This window comes from Coloeus monedula (assembly GCF_965178545.1).
Source record: "Coloeus monedula genome assembly, chromosome: 1".
Taxonomy (NCBI): domain Eukaryota; kingdom Metazoa; phylum Chordata; class Aves; order Passeriformes; family Corvidae; genus Coloeus; species Coloeus monedula.
Genome location: NC_138781.1, coordinates 110,738,567 through 110,756,055, shown reverse-complemented (window position 1 = coordinate 110,756,055; position 17,489 = coordinate 110,738,567). Strand labels below are relative to the sequence as shown.

The following is a 17,489-nucleotide window of genomic DNA, read 5'->3' as shown; positions in this document are numbered from 1 at the left end:
CCAGGACTTGGAAGAACTGTCTTACTGTAACATTCCTGCATTAGCAGCATTCTGGTCAGATTAACAGTGTTTATTAATAGAGGCTACAGTTCAACTTGCAGGAACATGCACAGAAAGATCCTGCTCATGGGCTTCAACCAGTTTTGTAGAAAGGACACACAAGAAGCCTCTCTCCATGTTTAAGACATTTCAGGAGGAGGAAAGAAAAACTAGACAGAGAGGCAGGGAGGAAAAATGCTTCATATTCTCTACTTCCACAGGGAATTTCCAGGAAAGATGGGATGGTTTTAGGTGGCATCACACTGCTGTGGAACTTGTGAAAAACTTGTGTGTTTCCCTTCCCTGGGGACTCTGGGATGCACAGCTTTAGCGGCCTCCGACTCTCAGAGTTGTCTCTCCCAGGGGAACAGAGCCACAAGACACATGAGACTTTCAGGCAAAGCACTGCAGTGTCCCCACATCTCCTCAGAAGGACCAGATTTGGACACAGTTTCTCTTTAGGTCATAGCTGACTTGCTCAGCTGAGCAATTGAAGCATTACCGGAACACAAAGAGAAGTCTCAGGAGGCGGGGAAAAAGCATTGCACATTAACAAAGTAGATGAAGAAGATTTCAGCACTTTGTATTAAATCTGGCCATTCTTTTGAGGTCAGAGGCACAAGTTTTGAGCCGATGAAAGAAATCACTCCGACCAGAAAGGCTGAAGTGGGCTGCAGAATTTAGACATAATAGAATAAACCCCACCATGTACTTTGCTTAGGTAAATGTTGGTGAAATTATGTGTATATTATATTTAAAGCACAAACATTTTAATATTTATAAACATATAAAATAAAATGCTCTGACACTTTCTCTACAATTTTTCTTCAAAATTCTCTGTAACTTATAAGCAGTTATAAATATAAATAATAAATACTGTTTTAGATCACAGAATACTAATCTTCAGGGCCTAATTATTTCAGGGCAATAATTATTTCTGTAGTCTGATGATGATTTTTAGCCTGAATCTTAGTCTGATTCTCCTGTAGCCATTTCATACCTGAGAAAAGTGGTGTTGATTTCAAAATCACACCACCATTTTAAATTCAGTTTGCACAAGACTTAAAGCACATGTAATTGTAATGCATAAAAAAGAATTAAAACTCTACAAGAAAACTGGACAGATCTATAAGAACAGAGAGAGAAAAAAATCTGTTTGTCTGGTTTTTATGTTATGCATGTTTCTACAGCAGGACACCAATACATTCCACATATACTTATTTTTCTAACATATTTTTCTCCATTCAAAACCAAAATTAATAATCTTTCTTTCTTTTTTTTTTTTTTTTTTTCCTCCTAGGAAAGAAGAAGTGTGAAATCTTTCTTCCTGAAATAAAGTATATGCTTTTTAGGTGAAATACCCCTATGCTCAACATAGCTAACTGTTAAATTACTATGGTTAAAATAGCTGCATATAAATAAAATGTTGCTTAGTAAATACTGTGACATATGAGCTATCAACCAAAGACTGTAGACATATTTTAACCCAAACCCAAATCCATTTTAATATTAACTTATTTTAAAAAATGTTATTTATGTTGTCAGTAAGGTAATCTTTGATAACAAGCTATGGCTCTGGTTATGCAAAGATTTAAGGACATAATCAGCTGTAAGCATATAAGTAATTTCTATTTGCATACTTATATTCAAGCATATGCTTAAGCCTTTTCAACACTGATCCCTACAGATGTTGCACATTCAGCTAAGTCTGAATCAACCAGATTTCCATATGCATGTAGCATATTATTTTGCAATGAAAATATTAGATTTCTTCTTCCAGTTGCTTTTGATGCTTATTGTGTACATTAAATGACTTATCTGAATATGAACTAATGAGTAAGTCTTCTGCCTTTGGCATTTCTTACAAACAGCAGTTTGCCTCTGGATTTCATTTTTTAATTAATTAACAGGCTTTATCAGTAAAGAAGTTTGTTTCTCCCTAAATTATACACATCAGCTTTCAATGGTATTTGTAAATTATAATGAAGGTTAAGAACTGATATAGCTCTCAGCTAGAAGCAGAGCTCTAGGTGATTTGGTTTCATTTGCTGTGCCCAGCATTTCTAAGCATTTTCTGCACACAGGTATATGCACAATTTCCAACTTCAGCTCTGCTAAATATATCATATTAATTTCGAAGTGTACAGAAACATCTATGTTAGATATGAGCAGAGAAAAATATCCACACCCTACTTACACTTTGTTTTCCTTTGCTTCTATACATACATGTTAAGTATACAACTTTATACAAGAAAAAAGCCATCTCACTCTTTTTATTAGTGGAAAAGATGATTTTCTGCCTGCTGCAAAGAAAGTCCTCTGTGCTCCTCACCTTCCACATTTCAGGCTCCTAATCATGAGAGATTATCAGTCATAACTCCTGTAAACATATCACTTGTCAGAAAGCTGGGCTTTATCTGAGAGATAAGTGACTTAAAAAATTCTTGACTTCCAAGAGATACTAACAAAGAAATATGCAGAGAACAATCAGTTTCTTCTGACCAGCAGAGATTACACCTAGAAGATTTTCAGAGGACATCACATTGGGAACAGGTGCAATCAGACACGGGTGGGGATGCAAAGTGACAATGGGATGTGGGAAAATCTGACATCAACACGATGAGACCCAATAAACCCAAGTGACAAGTACTGGCCTTAGTGAGAAAGCAAATGTGCCAATAAAATATGAAGCAGGAAGCTGATGACATGGCATGGCATGAAAGGATCTTGGCTTTAGAAGCGCAGGTCAGGGTGACACTGCTGGAAGTGGAAGGTGAGGTGAGCATGGGGCCTGGCACTGCAGGGGCAACACACCAGGGGAGACAAGGGAGGCTGGCACTGGGCTGCACCCGGGCCTTTTTCAGGATATCCTGGCTGGGGGGATCTAGTGCCAGATGCGTGTGGCCTGCCAGACCCAGCCGAAGGCTTTGGTCTTGTTCAGCTCCGATGTGGGATGCCTGAGGCTGCAGAGAGAGGGAGAAAGATGACAAATGCCAAAAGCACCTTCCAGCATGGGATGAGCCTGAAGAGCAGTTACTGTGCCGCTAGAGCAGAACGAAGTCACGAAATCGCACAATCAACCACGTACGAAAAGACTTCTGGGCTCATCAAGTCCAACCTGTGACCGAACACCACCAGGTCAACTAGACCAGAGCACTACATGCCACCTTTTTTTCCCTTAAACACCTCCAGGGACCACCTCCCTGGGCAGCCCATTCCGATATGTGATCAACCTTTCTGTGAAGAAACTCTTCCGAATATCCAACCTAAACGAGCCGCTATGTTCGGAGCACGGGCTCGGGCCAGGTGCTCGGGCCAGCCCTCCCTCAGGGGGAACAGCTCCGTGCGGGACCAGCGTGGGTGGCGGTGGAAGCGGCGCTGCCGAGACCCCTGGGCACGGGAAGGGGAAGGGGAAAGGGAAGGGGGCGGGCGAGGGAGGAGGTGGCAGTGGTGCCGCTCCGCCCCGCCCGCCCCTCGGCGCCGCTTGGCGGGAAAGCCCGGCTTTGGCGGGAAGTCCGGGCTTTGGCGGGCTCGGCGGAGGCGCGCAGCCGGAGCCCAGCGCTGCCCGCGGGAGCCGCTCGCCCGCCGTGCCCGCCGTGCCCGCCATGCCCGCCATGCCCGCCGACGGGGAGCTGCTGAGCGCCGCCGCCCGCCCCGAGCCCGGCGAGCAGCAGTACCTGCAGCAGGTGCGGCACATCCTGCAGCACGGCCACCGGCGGGAGGATCGCACCGGCACCGGCACCATCTCCGTGTTCGGCATGCAGGCGCGGTACAGCCTGAGAGGTGGGCACCGCCGGGACCCCCGGCCCCCTGCCCTTGCTCCCTGGCCCTGCTCCCCGGCCCTGCTCCACCCCCTGAGCCGGGCTGAGTGGGGGGGTGTCACAAGCCGGGGCTGTCCCGCTCCGTACCCACCCGAGGGATCTGAATATGGGAATTATACATCCTCTCTCAAATCCTTACTTCATATCCCAGCCTCACAATGTCAGGTGGTGGCGTTGCCCTCTGTGTGGGGAAAAGCCAAAGTCTGTTCACCCTGGGAAATGGCTGGCCCGCGCTGACACTCTGAAACTTTTCCAGATCAGTTTCCACTGCTCACAACGAAGAGGGTGTTCTGGAAGGGAGTGCTGGAGGAGCTGCTGTGGTTCATCAAGGTTCGGTATTTGAGTGTCTCTCTGAGGGGTGGGCCCGAGAGTGGCATAAACAGAACGAACTGGTGGGGAGTGCATTAAGGCATTTGGGTAACTGCAGATGCTTCTGTGCCAGTGACAGAAGAAGTTCAACCCCCTAATACTGTGACCGCACATGGAAGGCCATTATCTTCAAGACATTCTGCATTTTAGTGCAGACTATTGCTACCAGGGCAATCAGAACAGTTTCTCTTCTATTTCTTTTTAAGGGAGAGAATCTGAAATAGTGAGGGCTTTGTCTAATTTGAATATACTCTACAGCTATAAAGCCTAATGCAGTCTCTTTTCTTGGTGTTTTAATCAGAAATAATAATATGAAATAGACAGTAGGCAATTTAATGATCTGCTTTTTAATATTGAGATAGCTTGATATGAACAGAAACAAGCAGTGTAGAACCACAGGTGAAGTAAGACTGATGTCAACTCTAGGCTTTTTAGTAGCAAAAAAAATGAGATCTAATGGAGCTAATAGCTGTACCTACTGTAATAAAATTCAACTATAGGTAGTACATTACGATGTAAGTGTTCTTTTATATGTTGTGATATTATGCAGCTGTGGGAGAATCTACATAATCATTTGCTAGATAGCAGGACTCAAATACACATTCATTTTTTGAAAGCTTTTGTTTTTTGGGTTTTTTTGTTAATTTAAAAGACTAGACACTCCCCAAAACAGCATAATTTCTTTGTTGGATTTTTGAGTGTGCTGATTTGGACATCTTGCAGGATTCAGTGACATTTTTCTGGGTTATTTTCTCATTTTCGATTTTTAAGGATCTCATTTAGGATTTTTAAGACCTTAAACTTATTATAGGTGGCTTGGCAAAGACAGTGCCTAGGCCATACATTTTTTATTAGTTTATTTTCTTCGATCTATAAAGTAATATCTTGTTACTTTACACAAATGTGCCTAGGAAATGACATTCCACAGTTGACCTTGAGGCTGTACTGTTTGTGCATTCACAAAGTGTGAGAATCCTGAGCTAAACAACAGCAGCATGGCACTTCAAACTCCATCCAATGTGCTGCTCACAAGTTTTGCTCTGTCCATGTGCAGGAACCTCATCCAGTACATTAATTGGAGAAATACTGTAGACTAGCAAAGCTTAATACAGCTGTTTCAAATCATGTCCTCTGTGTTGGAATTAGAATGCAGACTTTTCACTGTGTTTTGTAGGGTTCTACAAATGCCAAAGAGCTCTCCGCAAAAGGTGTGAAGATTTGGGATGCTAATGGGTCGCGTGAGTTTCTGGATAAGCAGGGTTTCAGCACCAGAGAGGAGGGTGATTTGGGACCAGTGTATGGTTTCCAGTGGAGGCATTTTGGAGCAGAATACAAAGATATGCACACAGGTAATCACATCCAAATACAGTCTTGATTGTTCAGTGAGACAGCTGTGACACACCACTTCCAAAATTCTGCATGGAATGGACTGTTCTTCAGGATCCATTCACATCAAACTGATAGCCAGAGTAGAGTGTTTGAGAGAGTGAACTTCTTTTTCCTTATTCAGTCTTAATTATCCTGAAAGATGTAGCTTTGTGTATTACAGTTGGGTATTTGTGGAACAGATGAGTCACGAGGCACACACTGTTACTCTTTTACCTAGAGCAGATGTGGTTGCTGACAGCTGGAAGGATGTGTGTGCTGCGGTCCGGAAACCTGAGCTAGCTCCATTTGATAACAGTGGAGCACAGGCTGCCATCTCTGTATACCAGTGCAGGGTTCATGAAATTGTTGTGCTAGAAAGAACTGACATCAGTGCACTACATTCACTGGAGGCAGTGGAAGAGAAAGATTTTTCCATTCTGCATCTGGAACAAAGTTGGACGTTTCCATAGCTGATGATGCTGTGGACAGAACAGCTGTGACAAGTTATGATGTGATGCAGTACCTGTTGGTATTTTCAGTGGAACTGGTTCATTAAACTGACTCTCAAATGTATTGATTCATCTTTTCTAAGTCACTGAAGGAAAGGATGTAGAAAATGTTTAGAGGACTGCCATTAAGAAAAAGGTTTCAAAAACCAGATTGTCACTATCTGGTATGATTTTTTAATTTGGATTAACAACATGGTTAGTTATCTAGGTGGGGTTGCTTGTTTGGTTTTTTGGTTTGGTTTTTTTTTTTTCCCAGTACAGCCTCAAATTGAAGCTCACATTAAGTACAGATTTTAGACTTGGTATTGGCATGTTGACCATTAGCAGAATACAGTTTTATGGTAACACAAATGATGCAAGTTGTGAACTGACACATCTGAAAACTCACTGATTTTCTCAGCTTAAAAGGTCTAAGGCATAACATAGCATGGAAAAACAGAACAAGATAAATTCCCACAGCTTTCCTTACGAATAGATTTCCTTAAGTTGCATTACTAATGAATAGGTAATTAGCTTCAGGAACTAATATAACCATTTGACAAGACTTCTGGCATGGTATTGCTGGCAGAAGAGTTCCCTGAGATGCTAATTGTGTATTACTACCTTGTTTGCCAGCTTGGGTCTCCCTGTAACCATAATTTGGTGTTGCTGCAATAAGAGTTATTACGAAATATGTAGTTACCAGCCATGCCGATTCACTAGCATGAGTCAGAACAATGATTAACAACTAACAACTTTTTTATTCTGAAATCCATTCTAATGGTCAGTTAATTTCAGAAAATTTCTTACATAACTGGTATTGAGCCTAAAACTCAGCCAGTGAGTGTCATTGGGTGAAATGCAATATCCTGTGCTACACATGATTAAAGTTCTCTTCTGCAGCTAAAGGCTATGGAAATTTAGTTTTCATACACGAAATATATGAAACTCGTGAAGGCTAGATGGATGCATTTATTCATCTATCAAAAACTTTCTGGTTTTGAGTGTGTAAAGAATTCTGGCACCTGGCACACTGGTCTGGGCATAATTTTTTTTATATATAAGAAGAAGAACTGTAGCATGCAAATTGAATGTCTAGAAAGGCTTTTTAGTCCAGAAATGCAATGAGCAAATCAGTATAAATACCATGACTGACTAGGTGGTAACATCTTGTCTATTCCAGTACAGCACTTGTATTATTTAGGTAACAAGTCATCATGAGTGATAAAATATCATGCTTTGTCCAGCCAGATTTTTTGTAACTGTTGTTTCTTGGGATTTAGTGATTATGCAGACTTCTTAGTTGGTCTTAAAAAATGTCAAGCTGTTGCGAATGGAATAAATAGGGATGGTCCTATTTCAGTGGGTAAAGCCCACCAAATAGTTGGGGGCACACATGAAAATACCATCATGAGAATTTCTGAAGTTCTAGAGCATCCTAAGAAAGACCAAGAACAACTCATGTTTAGAGGGTGCCAATTTATTAATCACTTTCCAAGTTGCCATAAAACCTTCAGAAGTTGTCATTTGGATATCACTTTTCAGTGGAACAAGGGCTGGGTGTTAAAAAAATACCATGATTTGAATCTGTCTGGTTTAGATCTTATTTGTTATATTTCTTCAGATTATTCCAACCAAGGAGTTGATCAGTTGCAAAAAGTGATTGAAATGATCAAAACCAATCCAGATGACAGAAGAATCATTATGTGTGCTTGGAATCCCAAAGGTATTGAACAGCTGGTGTAAAGTGAATGCAGTTGCACATTATACTGCTGTGTGCTAAATGATGTTCTATTCCTGTGTTACCAGTCAGTTCCATTTGGTGTCCTTGATCATTCTTTATAAAACTACTATGAGTGCAGTAAAAATGGCCAGGGGTTATAATCCTGATTCTCTTTCTACTTAATCCTTGTGTTCAGACCTCAAAAATAATGAGCCGTTTCTTCAGAGTTTTTCTCTCCAGGTTAAAGTGAGGGATATACCAGTGTCTTTGACATACAGTCTATTCAAAGACAGTAACTCTTATTTTAAAAAGGTAAAATAACAAACCATAAAAAGTATATTAAAGCAATGTGTCTGGCTTTTAGCCATGTAATCTATCGTAAAGTTAACGAACCCCTTAAAACTAGAGAACAAAAGTATTATTTGTGTTGTAATCTTGTCCTTGAACATAGGTTCATAGATGAACCTGTATCACATGAATGATAGGGTCTATTTATACATAGATATCCATTCACTCTGTAGGACAACTTCTAAACAAGAGCTACTGCAAGAGAATGTTTAACTTCACCAGTGATAGATCTGTGCTCCAAAAAAACCACACAGTGTTTTCCACTGGTGTCTGAAAGGGTATGCCACATGCTATTGCTGTTATTTTCAAGGTTAAAACATTCTCAGAAGATAAATGGTGAAAGTTTTCCTTGCCACACTGTAGTTTTACTCTCTGCACTTTTTAAGTGTAGAAAAACACTCAACAGATCTTCTGGTTTCTGATTTTTTTTTTTAATTGATCATTACTTTTATATCTCAACAAGCACATTGCAATGGGAAGAGAGTAAGATGAAGCAGCTGGAATTTGCTTTAGGATATATGCTTAATTTTACTCTTAATGTCTTCCTTTAGGGAATTCATCTGTCACCAAGGTGAGTAGAAATAAACTGCTGTGCAGCATTATGGCATAAATCTGTTCTGTGGAATATCTCTTTATGACTTTCTGGTCATACAACCCAGGAGACAGCTTGTCATGACCTGGACTTAATTGCCTGGGCAGAAGGTGCTTATAAACAAGAGAAAAAGCAACAGAGTGACAGTGCAGTTGGCTCTACTAGATCTCATTACATGCTTATTTAGGTTTTGCATCTTCTACATTCATAACACACTAATGCTGTTACTATTTTCTCCCCCCCCACCTTCTGTACCAGAATTCCTAGATATTTCCCTGATGGCTTTGCCTCCATGCCATGCCCTTTGCCAGTTCTATGTTCTGAATGGTGAATTGTCTTGCCAACTCTACCAGAGGTCTGGAGACATGGGACTAGGAGTGCCTTTCAATATTGCCAGCTATTCACTGCTCACATACATGATAGCCCATGTCACAGGGCTGAAGGTAGGCTATTTAATCATTTATTTAATCTTCTCTGAGAAGTGAGGGACTAAAAGATAAGACTCTTCATGTCATGCCCAGGAAAAACTGGAATGAACATACTGTTTGAAATCTTGCTGAAATATGTGTAAAAAAGGGCCCTGTGAATTTGATGTGAATTCCCTCTAGTTTGTATGGGCAGTTAGAATCAGCAATGTAAGAATTTTTAAATTCAGGTGAAGCAGAAGATGCTTTCAGGTCTTGACAGTGTCAAAACTGACCTGTTCATTAGTCTTAGAAATCTGAACTGAGTGCTTGTCCTTATGGGATGGTAACATGTCAGTGATTAGATTTTGTAGCATGTGTTTATTGCTATCTAATTTGGATATTCTGCCCACCTAACTTCCAGCTATAACTTCAGCTGGGTATTTCTTTGATTTCCTACTGTAGATGATTATGTACAGTGGTAGTATGTGCTCAAATAGCTCCTGCTCTGAGTTCAGAGCTGTATTTTCTAATTTGGAAGAGAAATTTAAATGCATGACAATCTTGTACAAGGGCAACCCCCTTTTCTTTAGGGCATGTAAAAATTTGTTCTAGAAAGGCCTTTCTATGCCTAATCCTCCTGCTACCAGCAACAAGAAGGGGAACTTGTTAAAACAGGGCAACGGGGAAGGATCAGACTTCACAGCAATTGCAGGAATTAGTCCAAGGTACTAAAAAAGGTGAAGTTTAATGTTGTGTCCAGCTGTTGCCTCTCAGCCACTTCCTCTCCTGGCTTTGGTGGTTTTCAGATCTGAGGGCTGATCAACATTGGTCAGAGGCTGGTAAAAGAGCTGATAAAACTTCCTCACATTGAATTCCATTGCTCAGGGGCTGCTAAGTCACAGAACTCGCAAGCTTGCAAACCCCATCTGGGTGCTTGCCTGTGCCTGGCACCTCCACGGCTGTTTAGTAGTGGCCGAGGCAACTGCTCTGAAGCCAGCTTTGGTGAGTTGTACTTACTATAAGTGGAGTGGAAAAGCTGGATGTCACTGCTGCACCTGTTTGTGTCTCAGTGAGTAGATCAGTGTTGCTCCATTCATTTACCAAAGCTACTGTTATAGCAGGATTTCAAAGATAAATTTTTTGGTAAGCTAGTGGAAATTTCATTTTACTTTCCATTAACTATGCATTAGTCAGAGAAGCTTGTGCCCTTCAAAGCTTTCAAGGATACAATCCAGTACAGAAGCTGCAATTCCACATTAGCCAGATGCTGAGAACCAATACTGTAAGCACTGTAATGTTCTGTTTTCTTGGAACCTGTCTGTTTGAAAACCACATGTATTCTTCATTCTTTTCAGCCTGGAGAGTTCATCCACACCTTAGGGGATGCTCACATATATCTGAACCATGTGGAACCTCTGAAAGTCCAAGTAAGTACTTTCTCTGTATTCTTTTATCCTTTTATCTTCCACAATGCTTATTCAATGCAAAATTATCTCAATATTTTAATTATCCTTTTGCAGATTTGTGCAGCTTTTCATTTCTACCCTAATAATTGCAGTACCTTAACATCTGCTCATTTTAGGTTGCAAACAGAAATACAATACAAGCATGATTGAAATGTTCATCAGTGTACTACTCTAGAACCAAGTTAGAGATCCAAATCCACTTTAGACTTTGAAAATAATTCCACCTAATCCCAGTAACACAAAATAAGATGTCTTTGTAATATATCAGAAAAGGATAACTTAAAATCCTTAATAAAGAGTTAATCAGTAATATTATTTGGCTGAGAAAGGCTACATTTTCTTCAGGAAGTGATTTGTTGCAGTAGGATAAAATCAGAATTTGATTTGATCAGACTGAATGTCTTCGCTACTAGTATGGTTTAAAACCATCCAGAGAACTAGTTATTGATTCAGACCCAAAGGGTCCTGTGAGAAAAATGCATTTTTGGGTCAGATTTTCTTAGTTTCCTCTGGAAGAAATATCATCTGTAACCACCAGGATTGCTTTGCCAACTGAAAGTGCTTGCAATGCATTTGGATGATCAGGGAATTCACTTGAAAATTATGCTACTGCTCCCTCTGAAAATACTAAGGCAGATTCTACCTAACTATATTGGAATTTTCTTTAATTTTTTTTTTTCTTAGTATAAATCTTCTCGGTGGGGAGGGAAAGCCTACATGGTGTAATCTGATTTGAGACTGAGAACACAAAAGTCTCTGCTTTAAAGTATTAGCTTTATACAGTAAACTTGCTTTTATTTCAGCTTCAGAGGGAGCCAAGACCTTTCCCCAAACTCAGAATTCTTCGTGAGATTAAAGACATCAGCGACTTTAAGGCAGAAGACTTTCAGATTGAAGATTATAATCCTCATCCACCTATTAAAATGGAGATGGCTGTCTAATGCTGTAAACCAGCATTAAATACTAATGTGGAAATGTACCTAAGATTGTTTCTCTAACGTGGTGGTGCTTTTATATACTTCAAAAGATATCTGCTTTATTGTTAAAAGGAAATAGATACTCGCGGACCAGAACTGCTTTCGGTGCTACCCTGTAGCTGTACAGCAGAGATGGTTATTCCTGATATGCTATGCAGATGTTAACCCAGTTTTAAGTTGTTAGAGAGCTCCTTTTCTACATGTTGTTTCAGTTACCAGTGGCCCTTTCTGTCACCATTCAGCTGCTATGTGTGAGTAGCACGTGCTTACATGCTTCACTGGGTACTGAAAATAAGAACTTGTATGTGCGATAGAGGATTCCTTCAAGGTGGGAGAAATCGTTAAATATATTCTAAAGAGTGTATGTTTAATAAAGCTTTTCGTAAAAAATCCTCTGGAAGGGATGATGCATATTTAATTTTGGTGTGGCTTTTTATAGTTAGTAGTAAAAAAGGGTTGGAAAGCAAATGTCTTGGAGGGTAACATCTGGCAAGGAAAAACAAACTTCCCGTAGTCTTCACAGATGAACCATCAGGAAGGCAAAAGATTTTCATGGAACCTTGCTGGAAATGCAATCTCTGCACAGTGTCTCTGTAGCAGCAATTTTTTTATTCCCCAGCCCTACAGGAATGACTGATATAAATTAAACAGAGCTGTAGTTAAAGAGAGGTTACCAGATAATATTAGTCATCAGCTGTCTGTCACCATTTAAAACCAGATCCCACAAACATATGGACTAATTTTGCAGCCTGGAGCAGTAAAACCTAGAGATCATAGTATTTGTAGGAACGGAGTTCCTTAATTAAATTGTAGCAGAATTCAGCTTTCACTCTCCTCATCCTTGTAACTTCTGCAGTAACTTATAAAATTCCTCTTCAGGAATTTAATTGTGAGTGGATCTGTGGTTAATATTCTGACATAGGATATTCAATACATATTTAAACATGTGGAAAAATGCATAGTAATTTTTTAAATTAAATTTTAAAGTCAATAAACTGATAAATATTGGAAAAGTGTACAATTTCAGATAATTCTAAGAATTTAATAATCTGTGTGCTTTCATTCAGGGTCCTGCAAAAGAGGACCATTGAATCTTTCTTAAACCAAACAAATCATAACTTTGAAAAGCATACTTTGTATAAAAATTATTTGCATATGTCATTATACTGATTTTCCTTATACTGATCACTGATGTTCAGACTAATTTTTTGTAGCACAAAAAGTTGTTCTCTTTTCCTGACATTTAGCCCAACACAATATTGCACAAAAAAAAATCTCTGCCTGTTGTAAGCACACCAAATGTAAAGAGACCACTGCTGGTTAGAAAGGTTCTTAATACACACTGTAGCCCGTCATTCTTGAAGAGAGATGATCAGACTATGTGCTATTTCAGCTTAGATCCTGTGAGAAGCTTGGAATGGTCAAACCTCATCCTTTTCTGAGGCTGCATTAAATGGACACTTAGTAGCCAACCTGCCGTTGAACTTCTCTCAAATTACTGAACTCACAGGTAGTTCCAGCACTCTTGTCACCACACCTGAGAGCTGTGTCACGTGCTCCTCCTAATAAACTTCATCTCAGCTCTACTAGTCTCATATTCTAAAATCACCTAGTTCAGGTAGTCCAGTAGTCATCTTTTCATTAATGGGATATCCCAGCTGTGGGCTGTCAGCCACTTCTTACCATGTGCATACTTTTACAAGTTAAAGGTTCTTGAGTGTTCCAACAGTCCTCTAAAAGTACAAGGAAATAGATTAAGCTGCAAATTCATTTAACAGGTCTGCCTACACTTAACAAGTTAAGTTCCTTTTGCTGGAAACCACTTTATGTAACACTGCAGATAAGGTGGATTCTGCAGGACATTTTAGCAAATATAGCCAGAGAGGATGTGAAATAAAGTTGGCCTCAGGGCCTGACTAGTGGGAATTAGCAGTCTCAGTGGTTATCCAGGACAGGAATACCTAGCCAAGAGACAAATTCAGAATGGGAGTCATTTACTTTTCTTCCTAAATTGCTGAGGAGTTAGGTGTATGGACATACATAGCATGCATAAGCAGACCAGTCTTTATAGCTCTGGAAGAGTATATAGAGTAGCTCTGAAGTGTATTCCTAGTTTTAGTATAGGAATTAATTACAATTTGACTGTTTCCCTTTATCAGCATAATTTACTACGAAGAGCAGTTGAAGTGATACTTGTACCTTGAAGACCAAGAAGGTTTATGGTGCTCAAAAGATCAGAAAGATGTAAAAAGCATTTACACAGCACCCTTTTAATGTGAGTAAAAGTAAAAATACACTTTAAAATTTGTAGGTATGAGACTTCTAGGAGCTCTCGTGCAAAAATATGATTATTTGAAGAATTTTAATATATAAACAGGAGGTACTCATGGAATTTTGATTTACAAAATATGAACACTGTTCATGCTGCAAAGATGACTACTATGACTGCAGGCCATATTCAGAGCAGTATTTTAGACAAAACATGGGACATTGCTAGATACTGTCAAGAGATGCATCCTTGTATGATTTCTCCACTTTCCAAGGGCCATTCAGCAACCTGGAGATAGCAATGAAATTTCTTACCACTTTGGTCAAGTATCAACTTCTACATTCCACCTTCTTAGATGAGCTTTTGTAACCCATACTGTTTCTGACGTGTTATGGTATGTTGCAAAATTGGCCTTACTGCAATACTACAAAGAATATTAGTTACCTGATTAACGTAGATAAAGGGTCAGAAAAGAAAAAACTGCTGAATTTTTGAGACAAACATCTTATCTGATCAGCCATCAAAATCAAGTCTTCTAATGAGCCTGGCTTGGTCAATTTGTCACCATAGTGACTGGCACCTGTGAAGTGTCTGAGTATGGAATGCAGCCCAGGTTTCAAGTGCCTTTATTAAAACCACAAACGGTTCATACTCACCTGCTTGAAGTTTAACCCACCCTTCTAACTTCCCTTTGCAGCCCACAGGAAGGTGGGCTTGTGGGGTAGCGACACAAGCGTATGCTGTGACCACCATGTAGCAACATATATGTTAAGAAATAAAAGAGCAACCACCATAGCCACTTCTTACTGGAATTTTTTTATATAACTAACCTGTTTTCAAGCGTTTCAGATACTTGGATATGATCAAACATTATCAAGCGCTAGACTAATTGACAGAGGCCCCCAAATCCATCCTAGAGATGACAGTGCCACACCAAGACATCCAAAGTCTTTTGGTGCATGACATGAAACAATGAAAATTACAGCAGTGTGTGCAAGCTTATGCTAAGAAATCACAAGCATGACAGCTGAAGAAACTAATCAGACTGCCTTGAAGGATGGGGAGAGAAAGATTTTTTTCATTGCTGTTGCATTTTGCAGAGCCTTTCTCTGGAACTTTTTGGCCATCAGCAGCACAGACAAGCTTTCATTCACACTTCCCAGCCTGCAGCTGTCAATTTGGAGATAACTCAAGGCCTTGGCTTGTAGAAGATGTTCAAATATCACTCTGTTGTGTCGGTGTAAGGGAAAAAATGGAAAGTTAAGACCTGGAGACTCCCAAATTAACATAGTATAAGAGTTGCTGGCAACTCATACAAAAGCATTTGTACAGTGTCCCTCCTGTGTGTGTCTCAATAAATCCAAATTATTTAAATTTAAATGAGAGACCACATGAGAATTTGGATGAACTTCAAGGATGTTGTCAGTATTAAAAATCAGCTTATACCTGTAATGTCAAGAACACTACACCTGACACAATGAACTGAGGCACACTGAATAAAAATCAATGTGTGCCAAAGGGCATAGTTGTACTGGACTGAGTTTGGAAATAACTGCCACTTAATTGGATGTTGAATCTCGTAAGTGAAAGTGAAAATGGCTGCTCCATTCCAGGCCAAGGACATGGGCTTAACGTGCACAAAGGCACACTGAGTTTGTAATGAGACTATTCTGTAATGCTTACACAAACTGACTGGGCAGCTCTGCCAAATAATTGCCTCACACACTGCCTCAAAATCTTTTTAGTATTTAGGCTCCTTTGGGAGCCAACTCACACCACTTTGGTCACCTAACTGTGTCCACAGGCAGGAGCTTGGGGCACTCTGGGGACAGGATTCAGCATGCTTGGGATTGCAGAGCTTTGGGATGTGCTTGCCTATGTGAATGAGCAGCTATTCCAATTTTGAGGCAGCTAAAGTGAAAATAGCAGTGATTCTGCTGTAAGAAATATTTCTTCCTCCTGGAGACCAGTCAGGATGAGAGATGGCCTTGTAGCTGAGATACACTTGGATAAGAGTTAGGATTCAATTTCTATCTGTGCTACAGATTTCCTGTCTTGAGCTTGACTAAGTTGTTCAGTCAGATCAGGCCTCATGTTAATTTCCCATGTTTCTAGTACAGATAATTGTATTCCCCTTATTCACATGGGAACTCTGCAGATAAATACATTAAATGCTATGTGGTTTTCAGATGCTATAGTAAAAAGAGAAAGGTTATATAAAACATCAAGTAAAGCCAGAATTCAGGACTGGCCTTTAATTTGTAAAGCAAGGCTATACTAATGGGTAATTCAAACCCATCCTACTAGACATTCATTATAAAACATCCCCCTCTGCAAGTAAAGTGTCTTATCTACTGGTAGACTACAGCTGAAGAGGGAGAAGTACAATTAAATATGTTTATAGCAGGGCTTGGCACGAGAAACTGGCAGAAGAGAAATTATGCTAATGTCATCACTGTTGTTTCCAGTTGCTGCAGAGAACCAAGAATTTGTTAATTCACATTGTTTGGCTCTGTAGATTTGGTGTCAATACTTGGCAAAAAGATGGGCACAATAAAAACCAATTTACTTTAATCTGGAGACTGGTATTCTAAAAAGTACCAGCCTGTCTGCTGACACCTGGCTATTTATGATATCTCTAGGAGTCAGTTCTGATCTTTGGACTCATTAAAAATATTTTATGCAAAAAGCATTTAAATATAGCTGATGGCAGTGACTTACTACTAATGCTAGCAATGAGTTTCCCTGGGGGAAAGGACAGGTTTCAACCTTTTAAAATAGCTGCAAATATACCAGACAAATTCCTCCTAAGGCCAGACAGGGCACTGAGTGCACTGACAGACCTCACCACGACCAGTCTCACCTGGGGCTCACCCCCTCTGCCCACAGGCCTTAGTTTCTGCCTGGGTTGCATGGCAGGTGTGCCTGCCTCCAGCTGTGCTACAGCTGTGGACACGTCTGGCCGTGGAACAACATCCCATCCCTGGGCCATGTCTGACCATGGTTCTCCTCACTGCCTGGCCTCTGCTCATCCCTGTCCCCAGGGAGGTGCTCAGCGCTTGAGGCTGGGGCCACCTCCCTGCTCCCTGGCACCCCTGCTCCTGAATAGAGGTGGGACAAGCCTGGCTGGGAGGACTCTGCCCTGCTGTCCCCGTGGGGCTCCCCGACTACAGCCAGTCTGCACGTGCTAGCTCCCAGAGAAGGCCGGAGATCCAGCTGCGGACCCTCTGAGTAACAGCGGCACACCAAGGGGGCAGAGGGGGGACGAGCTCCTCACCCAAGGGAGCTGTCTCTGAGCCTGATGTGAGAGCACACAGGTGGAGGCAAAGAAGGAGAGAGAGGACTCCTCATATAGGTTCCACACAGAAGATCGTCCGCACGAAAGGATACGGACAAACAGCCAAGGATCTGAGCGTTTCCAGGGGTTTTATAGTGGGGATGGGAAAGGCGGGATAAGGGATACAGCCAATAGGATAAGGGATAGGAGGCAGGGTTGAGAGCAAGGGAACCAATGGGAACAACACATAGGAGGGATTTAGGGAAGGAGCCAATGGGGGTGTTGAGTAACATAGAAGTTTCCAGAACTAATACATATTAACTTAAGGGAAATGAATATACATGA

General features: G+C 40.8%; 1 protein-coding gene across 1 annotated transcript; it reads left to right on the top strand.

Moving 5' to 3' along the window:
* Positions 1–3,653: 3,653 nt before the first annotated feature.
* On the top strand, positions 3,654–11,562 carry TYMS (thymidylate synthetase; the record flags this gene model as incomplete). The annotated part of the gene is made up of 7 exons (XM_082282062.1): positions 3,654–3,822; positions 4,117–4,190; positions 5,404–5,578; positions 7,710–7,811; positions 9,016–9,191; positions 10,511–10,582; positions 11,425–11,562. The coding sequence occupies 7 exons, from the start codon at positions 3,654–3,656 to the stop codon at positions 11,560–11,562; spliced, it is 906 nt and encodes a 301-aa protein (XP_082138188.1).
* Between the last annotated feature and the right edge of the window lie 5,927 nt (positions 11,563–17,489).